Genomic DNA, 16,001 nt, shown 5'->3' with positions numbered 1-16,001 from the left:
GAATGTGCAAACTCCACACAGACAGTCACCCAAGGCTGGAATCAAACCCAGGTCGCTGGCACTGTGAGGCAGCAGTGCTAACCACTGCACCACCGAAGGGCTCCATATTATCTTTTGCATCCAACCAGCAGGGCAGAATGCTTCTTAACTTAATGACATATTTGAAAGATGGAACCTTTTACAGAAATTTACATTTCTCAAAATAGGGGAAGTATAAACCTCTGTAAACTTTGCTGTACACAAATTGGCTACCAGATAAGAATTTAAGAAGTATGATTCCTCACTATACTTCACATCAATTTCAAATAATAAAGAATATTAAACATTCGTATCTTAAAGACAGACAAGATACTGCAGAATTGAATTAAATAAGCAAAATAAATATCTGTAGCTCTTGAACAAATCACAACTTTTCTTAGCAGATGGTTTGAACTTAATAGATATGATTTTCAATTAAGGACTGAAGAAAATAAAGAACAAGATCAGTCTCTCATGCCTAACCCATCTTTCAATAACATTGCTACTGAACTCTTACACCAACTCTTTCTTCCTGTCCTGTCACAATATGTTTTGCTTTCATTTGTCCTCACCAATTTATCAATCTCAGCCTTGAATATATTCAACAATTGAGTGTTCGCAACCCCCGGGATAATGACGTTTTAAGGAAACCTCCCATCATCTTAATCCTACTTACTCCTTATCCTGAGAATAAGTGCCCAGACTCTAGATTCTCCAGCCAAGATTCTCCAACATTTTCTCAGGACCCACCCAATAAAACTCTCATTTTTTTTCAGTAAGATCAGCTCTCAGCATTGTTTTATGTTCCACAGATTATAAGTTAATTCTACTCGATTTCTCTTAATTTGATTGCTCTCTCATTCCAGGAATCTTTATTGTACCTCCATGATTTAAGGCAAGTGTACCCTTCCTTTAGTATGTGGAACAAAACTGTCCCCAGACCTCAGGGTGATGTCTCACCAGAGGCATATACAATTCTCGTGAAATATATTTTTTAATACACTCATCCATCACCCAATTCATTGACAGATTGTAAATGGTTAAGACCCGAGCATTGATTCTTGGAGCACTCCACCAGTTACACTGTGCTTTCTGTAAAATAGCTGGTCTATTCTCACTCTCTTTTTCCTTAGCCAATCTTTTATCCATAAAAATATTTTGCTCCTAACTAAAGACTACTTGCTTTGTATAAATCTTCCTGTGTGTTAGCTAATCAAATGTGTTCTCTAAATTCAAATACGCTATATCCACTGTTCCCCCTTACCCTGTTAGCACAAAAAACTTGGGCACAATTTGACACTGCTCATAGGGCAGGCACAAATCAGCAAATGGACTGCTGACCTTTATATACACACAGCACTAGATTACAAAGAGTTAGAAGTCAAGCTTCAGCTATATAAAACCCTGGTTGGATTATACCTGTTTTGAGTTCTGCACTCATACCTTAGAAAGGGTATTTGTGAGCACTGCTCCTTCAGCAGGTGGTTGTGGAGTATAGGATTGTAAGACTCAGAATTTATAGCAAAAGTTTACAGTGTGATGCAACTGAAATTATATATTGAAAAAGACCTGGATTGCTTTTTAAGTCTCTCATCTTTTAGAATGACCATGTTGGTTTCAGTTCTTTCATAAGTAAATCCAAGAACTTTTTCTAAATGTTACGTTCTCAAGTGCACTTTAACAATAGGTGCGATGTCGGCCCAAATAATGCATTGAAGGTGTGAGGCTGTCTGTGCCCCAATGTTCAGACTGGTTCTATTTCTAAAAAAGGGATTTATAGAATCTCATATGGATTCTTACAGTTTTTGAGCAGAATAAAATGTAATTCTACAAGTACAAATTCACCCCACAAACTTATATATGGGTGTGTGCGTTTGGGGGTGTATGAGTTCTATGAGAGAGCGTGTATATGTGTGGGAGTGTGAGTGTAAAGAGGTATATCTTTGTGAAAGGGCACGTGTGTGGGTGTGACCGTATGAGAGAGGGTCTGCATGAGTGCGTGTGTGTGTGTGTGTGTGTGTGTGTTTGTGTTTGTGCGAGAAAGAGAGAGGTCCCCAAGGTAGACAACGTTGACCAAGTCACAAAAGTACCTGCCACGTACATGATGGGAAGTGTCCCCACATGTAATGGTGGCATCCGTGTCGACACTCTGACACGTCTTGCAGCGTCTACCGTGTTGTCCTGAAAGCTGGGCCATTTGCTGCGTACGATGATCTATTCGTGGTTTGGTGGTTGTTTAAAGGCGAGAAGTGGAGGTGTGGGGAAGGTCTTGGAAAGGTGCTCATCCACATTGATAATGTGTTGCAGACAGGTATTCATGTGACTCGGCCAATGCTGTCTATCTCATAAACCGCAGGCAAGGGTGCCCTGAGGCATGATACATTGGTGAGACTGAGCAGAGGCAATGGCAATGGATGACTGGACACCATACAACAATCAACAGACAGGAGTGTTCCCTCTCAGTCACAGAACACTTCAGCAGTCCGGGACATTCGACCTCGGATCTTCGGGTGACCATCCTCCAAGGCGGACTTCAGGACAGGCAGCAATGTAAAGTGGCCGAGCAGAGGCTGATAACCAAGTTTGGTACCCATGGGGATGGGTTCATGTCACACTACAGGTGACCCCACTGCACTACACACTCTCTCACACACACATCTACACACTCTTGCAAACCCTCTTTTATACACAGGCTCTCTCTCATATGCTCACACATACACACCCGCGCGCATACCCTCTCACAGACTTATACCCCCTTATACTCACACTCATACACATACACATACACACTCTCTCACAGACATTCATACCCACACCCACCCACCCACACACACACACACACACACACACACACAAGTTTGCGGGGTGAATTCGTATTTGCAGAATTACATTATATTTTGCTCAAAAGCTGCATGAATCCATGTAAGAATCTGTAAATCCCTTCTATAGAACTAGAATCAGTCTGAACATTGGGGCACAGACAGCCTCATACAGGGCACCTTACACTTTCAATGCATTATGTGGGCTGATAGGGCACCCATTGTTAAAGTTCACTTGAGAATGTAACTTTAAAAAAAGTTATTGGATTTAGATATGAAAGAACTGAAACCAACATGTTCATTCTAAAAGATGAGAGACTTAACAAGCAATCCAGGTATTTTTCAATATCTAATTTCAGTTGCATCACACTGTAAACTTTTGGTATAAATTCTGTGTCTTACAATTGTGTTCTCCACAACCACCTAATGAAGGAGCGACGCTCTGAAAGCTAGTGCTTCCAAATAAACCTGTTGGACTCTGGACTTTGCACACCCCAGTCCAACACCGGCACCTGCAAATCATGGCTTTTGTGAGAATGCAGTGTGCTGGGGTGCATCATCACCCTGACAATATTACTTTGATTCTATAATTTTCTGTTTACCTTATCTCAGCTTCCATTAACCAGTAGTTTGTATTTTTGTTACAGTGGCCCACCAGGGATGTTAACCCAATTTTGTTAATTTAAGATTTAAAACAATAGTTTCAGTAGATTCCAAATCTTCAAATACAAGGAGAGATAACATAAGCTAAGGTTATGCTCCATGGAATTTGAAATGTGAATGAAAAGTTTTATGAAATTAAGAGTAACTGATAAAGTAGATTAAAATAAACCTTTTTAGTTCATTGAGGAATTTAGACATCAAAGTCTTAGCTTGAAAATTAGAATTAGGTATTTCAGAAGTAAAGTTAGAAAATATGCTCTTCATACAGAGAGTATGAGATATTTGAATTCTCTTTTACAAGTAACAATTGATATTGTTAGTTGTTAATTTTAAAAATGAAATTGAGATATTTCTATATCACAGATGTTAAGCTGTCCAGGGTAAAGGTGAGTAGATGGAATTACGTTCAATGACAGTCTCACTGAATGGTGGAATAGACTTTAGACACTAAATGAACTGTTCCTGCTCCTATATAACTCTGTATTGACATAAGAAGTAATGATGCAAACAAACCTTTATCTTGCTCTGGTATACTGCTTTTCTAATCACAGCAACATTACCGCTCAATATCTTCACCTTGCCAATTTTCTTTTTAACTCTTTGTGATAATGTTTTACCTTTGACTTTGCACACATCAACAACCACATAAAATAATTGCCCATCAATACACTGACATCACAGCATAGCTTGGAATGCTTGAAAATGTTGCAACAGTCATTTGAAAGACGCCTCAGCTCAAATCTGAAATGTATGAAAATACACAGATCCAATCAAGTTTTTACTTATTTGTATCCACAGACAAAATCTCCAGAATAGGGACAGGTCATGTTTAACAAACAAAAACAGAAATTGAAGAAACTCAACAGATCTGGCGGTATTTCTGGAGAGAAAACACAGTTATCTTTTTGAGTCCAGTGACCCTTTTTTAGAACTAGAAGTAGCAAGGAGAAGTGATATTTATGTTATTGACAAGAGGTAGGAGGCTAAAGAGTGAGCAGATAGGTGGAGATGGATTCCAGACAGAGAAAGATAGGTAAACAAAGTGACAGTAAACTAGAAAAGAGAAGCTAGTTAGGCAACAATGGGAATTATGAGTAGTTGAAAATGTGTTGGCTGTGTTGAAAACAACCCATTTAGGTTCGAACTAGATTAGAATGCCTACAGTGTAGAAACAGGCGCTTCAGCCCAAACTGACCCTTCGAAGAATATCCCGTCCAAACTTAATCCCCATTACTCTACAGTTACCCCGATTAAGGCATCTAACCTACACATCCCTGAACACTATGGGTAATTCAGCATGGCCAATTCACCTCACACTATACATCTTTGGATTGTGGGAGGAAAGCCAAGCAGACACGTGGAGAATGTGCAAACTCCACACAGTCACCCAAGGCTGGAATTGAACCCAGGTCCCTGGTACTGTGAGACAGCAGTGCTAACCACAATGTGGATTATGACAGGATCTAGTGTTGTGAGACTAGATAATGAACATGGAGGAGCATGGTCACATTCTGCAATTGTTAAAATCAATGTTGAGTCCTGAAAGCTGTATAGCACAGCTAACTCAATTTCAAGTATTCATACTCCCCATTATCATGTACCTCACTTCTCTTCTTCCCTGGCTTATTATCAATCATTTATTAGTTTGTGTCCCTTTTTTTCTCGCTTTTCCTGTCTGGGTTCCACATTTACCTATCCACTCACTCCTTTTCTTTCTCACCCCTATGCATCAGCATAAATACTACCTTTGCCTAGCTACTTCTAGTTCTGAAGAAGGGTCAGTGGACTCAAAATATTAACTCTCTTTTCTCTCCTCAGCTGCTGCCAGAACTGTTAAGCTTCTCCAAAAAGTTCTATTTTTGTTTGATTCACATGTCCAGCATCTGCAGATCTTTTTAACTGGTAATGTTTATATTGTTTATAATATTGATTAGTTTCAGTCACATTTAAACAATAACAATATGAGATCAGCCTTTGACATCATTATGTAAACTGATATTTAACTGGCCATTCATGCTGTTATTATTAATTGAACTGGTGAAGGTATCTCTGCTCTGCTGTATTTTTAAGGACATACAAGAAAGAGGTCAACATTAATTCTTGAAATATAAAATACTTCAATAATATGCAAGTCACGATCCTTTTGCAATATTATTTTAACTCTGGAATCCAGTAAGTGCCATCATTTCTAATATTTTATTGTAGATGGGCTGACAATGAAATTTAAGGCTTGATTATATTTTAAAGTCTTCTCTGGTTCCTTTCAATATAATTAACTAAAGGTGGAAAAGACTTATTTGAATCTTCTGTAAAAACAAAAGCACAGTTCATGTTATGTTTTTCCTTTGAATTAAATGCTGAGGAATTACTTTCACACTCTGAAGGCACTTAATAAATATTTGTCCCCTTTTTAAAAATAGGAAATCCTGCTGTGACATTGTTAAATTGCATGTGTTAACCACTTGACCATAAGTGCTCTGGAAACATATTGGAAATCATTCAGTATGCCTGTTGGCTGATGACAAGTTAATTATTTATAGATCATTTCCATAATCGGAGAGGAAGATCAGTTTGACTATTTTTGGATGAACCAGTTCAATTGGATTAAGGTCAATTTACCAAATAATATTTGGACCTAAATGTATTTTCAAACGTTCCAAAAATTAAAGCAATCAAAGCAGTTTCAACACTATCACTACCATGCAGTATGTCTTTACCAGGTGGCAAACAGGGCTCATCACAGTACAGAGAATAGGCGGGACCTATGTCAGCTTTAGAAGCCAGGACGACAACGAGATGAAGTGTGGCATGATCGATTGAGAGAGGAGAAAAAAAGCATTAAAAGTAATGAGGACCCAGGAATGACTCACCATTGTTGGAATTCAGAAAGACGTTCATTATTTCAATAAAAGGTGACAGTACACATTACGAAATTACTACATTGCAGAGTGTTTGGGACTTGAACAAGTTGTAGGCTATAACGAATTGCAGAAAGATTTCTTCGCAACCTTTAAACACTTATTGGTCCAGTAATATTTTCCAAATACTTACCACTTTGTTTTTCGATTTGAAATTTCAGGCAATTCCATACAAGTGCGGAGATAACGTACATGTTACATTATGCAAAGAAGCAAGGTTTTCAGCTGTCCTATTTTGAAACTAGACAACCCTTTCGAATAGTTACCGGCAAAAGATAGCCAGTGCTAACTTTTGGACGTCACAAATCCGACTTGGAGCTTCGGCTACAAATGCGCAAATCAGAAAATTATGTGGCTCGAATTGGTGGTATTGATTCTTGGTGATTGAAGCACTGTCAGGAGTATGCAGCCAGAAAATGTGCATCCACAAAAGCATGAAAGTTATTTTCCCTCTCTACATGCAGGCTTTGTGTCTTACTACATGTATTTAACAAACAAAGCCGACAACGAAGTACTATGCTAATAATGTAGTCCTTATCCTTATTCCTAATCCCTAACATATTTGTACGCTTTTGACTTTTAAACTGGTAGAAAGGTGTCAACCCACGATTTTACCGGAGGAGGGAAAGATAATATTATCTGATAATATTAAGTACACAAATATCTAAAACAAGGCTTCAGTAAACTTACTTCCTCACCACTCTATTGTTTAACAATAAAATAATCCATAGAAATGCTGGAAAACTTTATACGACTGGACTGACGTTTAACTATTACTTTACAACTAATAGAGGAGCGTGCTTCCAGTGGGGTGTCATGTTTCAAGTGATCCAGGTAAGAGAGAGTGTGCTGTGATAGAGTGATGTCATGTATCTGTCTCTTAAAGGTATACTAATGTACTGAACTGTGACACAACAAATTATTGGCTCAGTGAGCAGAACTTCTGGACCAGAAGGTTAATGGTTCAATGCCCAGTTCAGGGCATCAGAGAGTGCAGTGCTGTCCTGTAGAGAAGCTGTTAAACTGAAGTCATTGCCTACCTTACTGGAGATGAGGGGTGGGGAGCAGTCCGTATCAATGACTTGGATGAAGAGCCTGAATATACATAAAGAAGACAAATGTTCCTCCAGAGTGAAGCGATGATCTTTGGAGCTAAGATGAAGAGGAATCTCTTCAGCCACAGGGTAGTTAATCTGTGGAACGCATTGCCACAGAAGTGTGTGGAGGCCAAGTCACTGAGGATATTTAGGACACAGATTGGTTCTTGATTAGTCAGGGGATCAAAGGTTATGGAGAGAAGTTAGAAGATTGGTGTTGTGAAATGTATCAGCCATGATTGAACGGCCGAACAGACTGGATGAGCCAAATGGCCTAATTCTGTGTCTCAGATCTTGTGTCCATGTTTGAAAAGGGATGCAGCTAAGTTATGTGAGTGGACTAAAGTGTCGCAGCTGGAGTATTATGTGGGAAGATGTGAATCTGTGCCCTCTCGCAGGAAAAATAATAAAGCAAGGGAGAGAGTGCGCTTAGAAGTGCATAGGGATCTGGGTGTTGGAAAAGAATGCATGTAGTACTATGGGCTTAAGTGCCTCTTCTGTACTGCATCATCCTATGTTAGCACATGCAGCAAGTGAAATATTGTCATTCATTACAGGGGGAATGGAAAATACAAGGAAGAATAAAAATAGCTAGTGCTGGAGAAACTCAGTAGGCCTGGCAGCATATCTGTCTGGAGAGAACTGGTTAATTGGTTTCCATAGTGTTAAGTGCATAAGGGTAAATATAGGGCAAGGGAATGAGTCTGGGTGGGTTACTCTTTGGAGAGTCGGTGTGGACTTATTGGACCGAAGGGCCTGTTTACATACTGTAGAGAATCTAGTCTAAAATAAAATATTGTTCCGTAGTAATAGAGATATATATTTGTAGAGACTTCACAGCAAAATCATGAACTAGGAAATAAGTTGAAGCAAATAATTTGCTTTTAGAAGTCACAAGTTTTAATATTATTCTTGATATACAGTAATTTTTAAGGGCTGTGTTGCTACCAACAAGCACATAATCAACTGGGAATACGGAAGAAATTAACAAACTAATTAATGAATGAATAAATCAATACTATATTTAGTACTCCACCTAAAGCCTGGATTGAAAGGGAAAGCACCCCAATCCATTCCTCTATTACAAGATTCCAGCTATGAAAGATTATCAATTAATTTAAGCTTACAGCCATAATTACTATTCCTTCTCATTTGCTTTTGCATTAAATAAACTCCTAATATCCTGCCAACTATGAGGATTTGCATGAAAAGCTGTGGCTGTAATATTCTCAAAAGGGTAAAATGCATCACTCAGTGACATCTCCTTATGTTCACTCAACAATCTGAACTACAAATTCATTTAAAGAAGCTGTTTAATTGTAACAAGCAGACCTCCATACTAATAACTGTTTGCTTTACTGTTGCATACTTCCAAGCATACATTAAAAATGAGTGTATTTACCATAAAATTGAAAATTTTCTGATGTTTTATATTACAGGAGAATGAAACAGTGATAATCTTTGTATCACGTCGTGACCCTTTAATCACGTCGTGTCCAAAACCCTAATTTGTTCCAGATACAAAAACAGGCTTGCTTAACCATGAATAGTTCAGTCATGTGGACAGTGCTTTACAGAAGCAGTTAAAACCAACAAACTGTGGACTAATTAGCTATTAGTTATTTACTCACTTGAGCATAGTAAGTTATGAAAATAAGGTCATTGTGCTTTATAAATAAATTAATGGTGGGCTAAGATGTAAATAGGAAAATGTCAATTAGTCCACGAACTTCTTTAAAACTTCTATTAAGTGAAATCTATTAAAGCCCGTCTTATAATTAGCAAACATACCCTTTAAAGCCACTTGGCTTGATACCCAAATAAATCTTTGCTGTTTTAATTATACTACTAACTTCCAACTCAACCCACTTCTATTAAAAAACCTAAGGAATCATTTGCTGGCATCATTAATTGAACTGAAGATCTGTGTAATGCTAATCAGAGTTGCTAGCTGTATCATCACCAACGTCTACAAGGACTAACTCAATTTCCAAGAAGCACATATTGTGACCCTGAATTTGACCTCAGATATCCAGGATTCTAATCTGGAGTAGGACTTTTGTTTTAAACTGAGAACATAATACATTTTTTCATTTTCTAAATTTATTGAGTAGATGAAGAATTTGAATCCAAAATGGTTCTTTTTGGAGTGGGATAAATTGTTTTTATTTTGCAAAAAATCTCTCTTGGAGTCCCTTTTTTTGGAACAAAGACCATTCCACTTAAAAATACACACACACTAACAAATTCTGAAAAAATAGAGAGGCCATCACATTTTAATAACAAAATATGTTTGGGAGCTGGTCTTCATGTAGTGCCCTGAAGCCTAAGATCAAAAGATAATCATTCTAAAAACTAAAAAAATGTAAATTCTAATTCTAAGTACAAGAGGTTCTTGAGGTACAATATATAGAAAATAGAATTTAATTTGGTTTACCAGGTTTTCCTGAATAAACTAACTATGTAGAAAAACAGATTAATAAACTGACTATCATGTATGTCAGGTCTTGATGCTGAGTCAGACTTGTGACTGCAGAATGACAGTCAAAGTTGTCAACCATATTTAAATAGTAGATATTATGCAACACACTGAACAATGTTTATAAAATTTAACTGGTTTAACATTAACTTTGAGTATGTCAGAATGTCAGAGAATCATTTACCATAAAACCAAATCATTCCTATCTGTTAGCTATTTCAACCAGTTGTTAGAAATATTTTGTTTGTCATTGAGTTTTGACTGAAACTATAATGCTCACAGTTGTTACATAATAACAAAAGATTAATTACGTGGATGAAGGTGTTAAGACTTCATTTATTTTCCAAGGTTAACAACAACAGGCAACCAAATTTTCGAGTTCAGACACAGTCGGAAGGAGTTGCCTTGTATTCCACTAAGCATTCTGTGTCCATAACAGCAAAAAACTGCATAGCTGCAGCAATTTGCAAGTTACAGAAATATAGATAAAGACAATCTTATTGAGATATCTTAATGAGTTGTACTGTAGCATTAGTTATTTCCTGATTAAATCCAAGGACTTTGACATCCCTTACCTGGATGTTTATTTCAAAGGTTGTTCACTCCGCATGAAGCAGAATTTCCTTATGCTAGTCTGAATTCCTTTTGATTGACTTGAAAGGCATTATTCTGGGTTAACTTTTTCTAATCTCTTAGCAATTGTATATACTTGTATAAAATCAGTTCCCAGTTACTTCCTTTCAAATCTGAACAGCCAAAATTTCTCAAGTTATTCTTCAAATCTCAGATCCCTTTTCTTGTGCATCAGTTCTATAGAATTATAATCACTATGTTATAATCTTTATTTCTAGATGTAGAATTCAAAATGGAGCCTTACCCAAACAATAGCAAGTTTTATCACTATTTTCTCTGAACTAATTGATTTGACAAAATATTTCAACATCCTATTGGCTTTTGACAAAGTTTTGCATGAAAGGCAATGAATTAAATTTAAGGTTGTAGTTACTCAGATTAAATCCTGAAAAGGGCAAGAAACAAATAATACTTTAAAAATAATGGGCAGAGTAGGAGAAACAATAAAAACAATTTTTATTAATACGGAACCTTTAAAATAATGAAACCTCCCAAGACAGCCCACAGAAACATCACAAAGTATGACACTAAGTCAAAAAAAAACGATATTAGGTCAGATGACCAAACACTTTTACTCAAAGTGGTGGCTTCATAAGTAGCTTAAAGGAGGAAAGACAAGGTAGTGAGGCACACTGGATATGAAGGCAATTCCAGAACATAGGAGCTAGGCAAATGAAGGCAAGGACACCAGTAGTGGAGCAATTATGGTTGGAAATGCACAATGGACCAGAAATATGCAAATACAGGCATCTTGGAGAGTCGTTGAGTTGGAGGAGATTACAGACTTAGGAGGGACTAAGTCATGGAGAGACATAAAAAGAAGAATGAGATTTATCAAAACAATAATTTGGTTGACTGGAACCCAATATACAGAAGTGAAAGGTGAATGGATTTTGATGCAAGTTAAGGTGTAGGCAGCAGAATGTACTGAATGTGACACTCAGAACTTGGTGCAGGCACCAGTATTATTTCTAACTTACATGTGGAAAGAATGCAAAGTTTGCAGATCATGTAAATATAGACAGGTTAGTGAATGTGGTTGGCCCTCTGGATTGGTCAGATCTATTTAACATTGGATGTACTAAGTCTTCTATATTTCTTTTAGGTAAATCCTCAGGTATTTTCAGCACTGCTTCAAGAAAACATGTCATCTATGTTTTCTTCACATATGCCGCATTTTACACTCATATGCGTTAAATTTTGTCCACTTGTATGGCTAATCTAACTCATTTTGTATTGTGTGTTTCAATTTTGCAGAAAGTTGTATTTATTATATAAACACAGTTTATTGTTACAAACTGAGCCTTTCAGGGTCTTTCTAATGTGTCCTCAATATACATAAATTAGACTACTCACCATCTTGTAGGTTTTGCTCTGATAGAGTCATGGAGTCATATAGCATAGAAACAGACCCTTCAGTCCAACTCGTTAATGCTTGCCAATTGTCCCAAACTAAACTAGCTCCTCTTGCACTCACTTGGTCCATATCCCTCTAAACCTTTCTTATTCATGTACTTATCCAAATGTCTTTTAAATTTTGTAACTGTACCTGCATCTACCACTTCCTCTGGCAGTTCCTTCCACACACCAACCATCCTCTGTGTGAAAAGGTTACCCCTCAGGTCCCTTTTCTATGTACAGAGATATGTACAGTAATGTGAAAGAAGGATCTGATGGTATAAAAGAAGAAGGAACTAGAATAGTGGTAGTGAGAATAGGACCAACACTTGTAAGGTTCTTATGATCCTGCTGATCTTCCTCCTGATCTAAAGCATTGAGAATGAGTCAGCAACGTGTTAATGTTCACCAAGCAAGTCCTGGAATGAGCTCAAAATCTCCAAAAACATTCTCTTTAAAAGAATTACATGACTAAAAACTAGTCAAAACCACCAGTGATTGAATTGTGATTAAGAAGTGACTTATTTTAATGAAGGTGAGAATTCACTTAAATAATGTCTGTAAGGGCATACAGTTCCTATTGCTTTGACAAAGGGTCAGTTAGACTCGAAACATCAGCTCTTTTCTCTCCTTACAGATGCTGCCAGACCTGCTGAGATTTTCCAGCAAGTTCTCTTTTGGTTTCAGATTCCAGCATCCGCAGTAATTTGCTTTTAGCCAGTTCCTATTGTGATTTGCTGTGTCAGATTTAGAAGGTGATATTTAAAGCATACAGTGCCAACCACTTCACAAAAGTCTCCTGATTCAGGAAAAAGATCCTGACTAAGTTTTAACTAATTTTTTTTACAGGTCGCCATCAGAGATGCATAACAAATGCCAAACCAATAAGGTGCTGAGCATAATTCCACAGATACAGGAAAACACAATGCAAAATTAAACTTGTTAGTGTCTATTTTGTACCCAGAATATGGGCAAAAATACAGTTCAATATCTATCTTAGTTCTCTAATAAAAAATGTTAACTATTGTAGATTATTTCTCGTGAAAATAGTTTGTCACCAAGTAATTTCTCTCCCCTTCCACAAAATAGCTTTGAAATGTAATGCATGGCAACACGATGCTATCATGCTAATAATAAATTAAATGAGCTGCGAGTACGTCTGGGTTTATTGCCCTGCACTGAAATTAATAGCGAATGGGATAGCTGACAGTGTGTCCTGAGGATAAGACTCAGATTGCACTGGCAGTGCGAGTGCTAGTGGTCTCACATTCCTGCTGAACTGCACAATATCTTGCTTAATCTCAACCTCGATTTCCTTCTTTTAGAAACTCCTGAACACCTATCTCCTTGATTGGACTGTTGATCATCTGCCCTAAAATCCTTTCCATGTGGTCCAGCACAATATACTGTGTCATAATCCTCCTGTGAAGTGTTGTGTTACATTGAAGACTTTATATAAATACAAGTTGTTGTTGATGTCACTGAAAATTTAAGTTTCAGAAGCTGTCCTCTCAAACCAGGAAATAGTTATAATATAGAAGCAAAAATCATTTATTTTATCATAACATTTCATAACAAAACGATTTGTGGTGTTAATACCTGCATTTTAAAAATGTCAAGACTATTTTTCAAAATCTTCAGTTAAAAATATATCATTTTGAATCATAATCCACCAAGCACAAAATAAGCATTTTTCTAATTTGATTATTTGATTTATTACAAATAAATATTCACACCTGATGCTTTTTATGTGTTGAGTAAAAGAATATTTCTGCCATTGCATTCGCAAACTAGTGAAACAATATCTGATGTATAAATTTTGTTACTTCCATTTTGGTGTGTTCTTTTCAAGAAATAAACTATTTCAAGTACTTTCAATGAAGGAAAGGGCTGATATTACATTTTTAAGTTTTTGTAGAAAGTGCACACCATAAATTATATGTTGAATCTTAATCATTACTTTATATTTGAAAAATTGTATCTGGAGCTGATCTGATTCTTAGTCTGGGTTGTTAGCAGGTGAGAGTTATCATCATGACAATGGAATTGAAATATTCACTTCAATAAACGTCTTGTAATCTTTTCTATAGTATTGCAAATATTCATCTCAATTCAAGAATGGAAATACTGTACTGTCTGAATAAGTTCAATGTAGTTGGTGCTACAGAGACAATTCTAAGCAACCAGCTAATTCAAAGTCATCATCTCCATAATAAATCAAAATTTATCCACCATCTTGAACAATGTTTAAAGGATTTAAAAACATTTAATCTATATTCATAATAATATGCAATAACATTTGAACTTCAATATTTGTCTAGCTTATCAGTAAAAATTATATTTTTTCTTGGATATTATTACATACCAATAAAGCTCTTGTAGTCCATCAAGTCAAACATCACAATGGCCACGGCTGACCAGGTTACAATCAAAGCCACAACTAGGAGCCATGCTGCTGGAGAGCTGAAAGTTGTAGCAAGCTCATCAGAGACAGATTTCTTTGATACCTTTGCCAGAGGTTTTGGGACAGTTCCATTCTTGTTATCAAATGTGGTGGTGGTTGCTGGGTAACCTGTAAAATTAATGTATGAATAAGATTAGAATTTAATATTTTCAAAAAGGAAAATTGCAAGAAATGGACAAAGTTGACAGCAATTTCTGTCTTATTGGACAATAGATATTTTTTTCAAAACACTGGATTCTTTCTGTGGCAGCATGGCCACAAAGAACATAAGGAACCATGTCTGCCTAAGCCACAACAGAAACTACCCAGAGTGCCTCGGTCTTGACCAAACAGGCTAACTTAGACACAAGGCAGCAAACAAAAGATGACACAAGCCACTTCCTGAGACAGCCTGACAATAGACGTCTTAGCCCTCAGTAAGCACAACTGCTCCCAAAGGGAGAGAATAGGGCCTTTCAAAGATCAGCAAGGCGGCCTTTGTGTTTTGCTACAGGAGATGGGGGAGATACTAAATGAGTATTTTGCATCAGTATTTACTGTGGAAAAAGACATGGAAAATATAGAATATAGGGAAATAGATGGTGACATCTTGAAAAATGTCCATATTACAGAGGAGGAAGTACGAGATGTCTTGAAAAGCATTACAGTGGATAAATCCCCAGGACCTGATCAGGCATACCCTAAAACTCTGAGGGAAGGTAAAGAAGTGATTTCTGGGCCTCTTACTGAGGTATTTGTATCATCGATAGTCACAGGTGAGGTGCTGGAAGACTAGAGGTTGGGTAATGTGGTGCCACTGTTTAAGAAAGGTGGTAAGAACAAGCCAGGGAACTATAGACCAGTGAGCCTGACATCAGTGGAGGGCAAGTTTTGGAGGGAATCCTGAGGGACAGAATGTACATGTATTTGGAAAGGCAAGGACTGATTTGGGATAGTCAACGTGGCTTTATGCGTGGGAATTCATGTCTCACAAACTTGATTGAGTTTTTTGAAGAAGTTACAAAGAAGATTGATGAGGGCAGAGCAGTAGATGTGATCTATATGGACTTCAGTACGACGTTCGGCAAGGTTCCCCATGAGACACTGGTGAGCAAGGTTAGATCTCATGGAATACAGGGAGAACTCGCCATTTGGATACTGAACTGGCTTAAAGGTAGAAGACTGAGTGTGGTGGTGGAGGGTTGTTTTTCAGACTGAAGGCTTGTGTCCAGTGGAGTGCCACAAGGATCGATGATGGGTCCACTACTTTTTGTCATTTATATAAATGATTTGGATGTGAGAATAAGATATATAGTTAGTAAATTTTCTGATGACACCAAAATTGGAGGTGTAGTGGACAGCGAAGAATGTTACCTCAGATCACGATGGGATCTTGATCAGATGGGCCGATGGGCTGAGAAGTGGCAGATGGAGTTTAATTTAGATAAATACGAGGTGCTGCATTTTGGAAAAGCAAATCTCAGCAGGACATTTACACTTAATGGTAAGGTCCTAGGAGTGTTGCTGAACAAA

The 16,001-nt window shown here is 37.3% G+C and overlaps 1 protein-coding gene across 50 annotated transcripts in view; it reads right to left on the bottom strand.

Moving 5' to 3' along the window:
• The window catches only part of trdn (triadin), a 462,709-nt gene that overhangs the window by 389,506 nt on the left and 57,202 nt on the right, over nucleotides 1–16,001 (bottom strand). For 47 of the 50 annotated variants that reach the window (XM_087980681.1, XM_087980721.1, XM_087980837.1 and 44 more), the window contains exon 2: nucleotides 14,391–14,597. In XM_087980681.1, coding sequence (XP_087836807.1) covers nucleotides 14,391–14,597 — 207 coding nt within the window. Of the gene's footprint in view, nucleotides 1–6,217; nucleotides 6,272–14,390; nucleotides 14,598–16,001 lie in introns of all 50 variants that reach the window. The other 3 variants (XM_087980725.1, XM_087980732.1, XM_087980853.1) reach the window with 1 other exon arrangement.

This window comes from Chiloscyllium plagiosum, unplaced genomic scaffold (assembly GCF_037043375.1).
Source record: "Chiloscyllium plagiosum isolate Xiang-an unplaced genomic scaffold, Cpla_swu_hap1 HiC_scaffold_3, whole genome shotgun sequence".
Lineage (NCBI taxonomy): Eukaryota > Metazoa > Chordata > Chondrichthyes > Orectolobiformes > Hemiscylliidae > Chiloscyllium > Chiloscyllium plagiosum.
The sequence above is the reverse complement of the archived record's forward strand: the minus strand, read 5'-3'. Positions and strand labels throughout refer to the sequence as shown.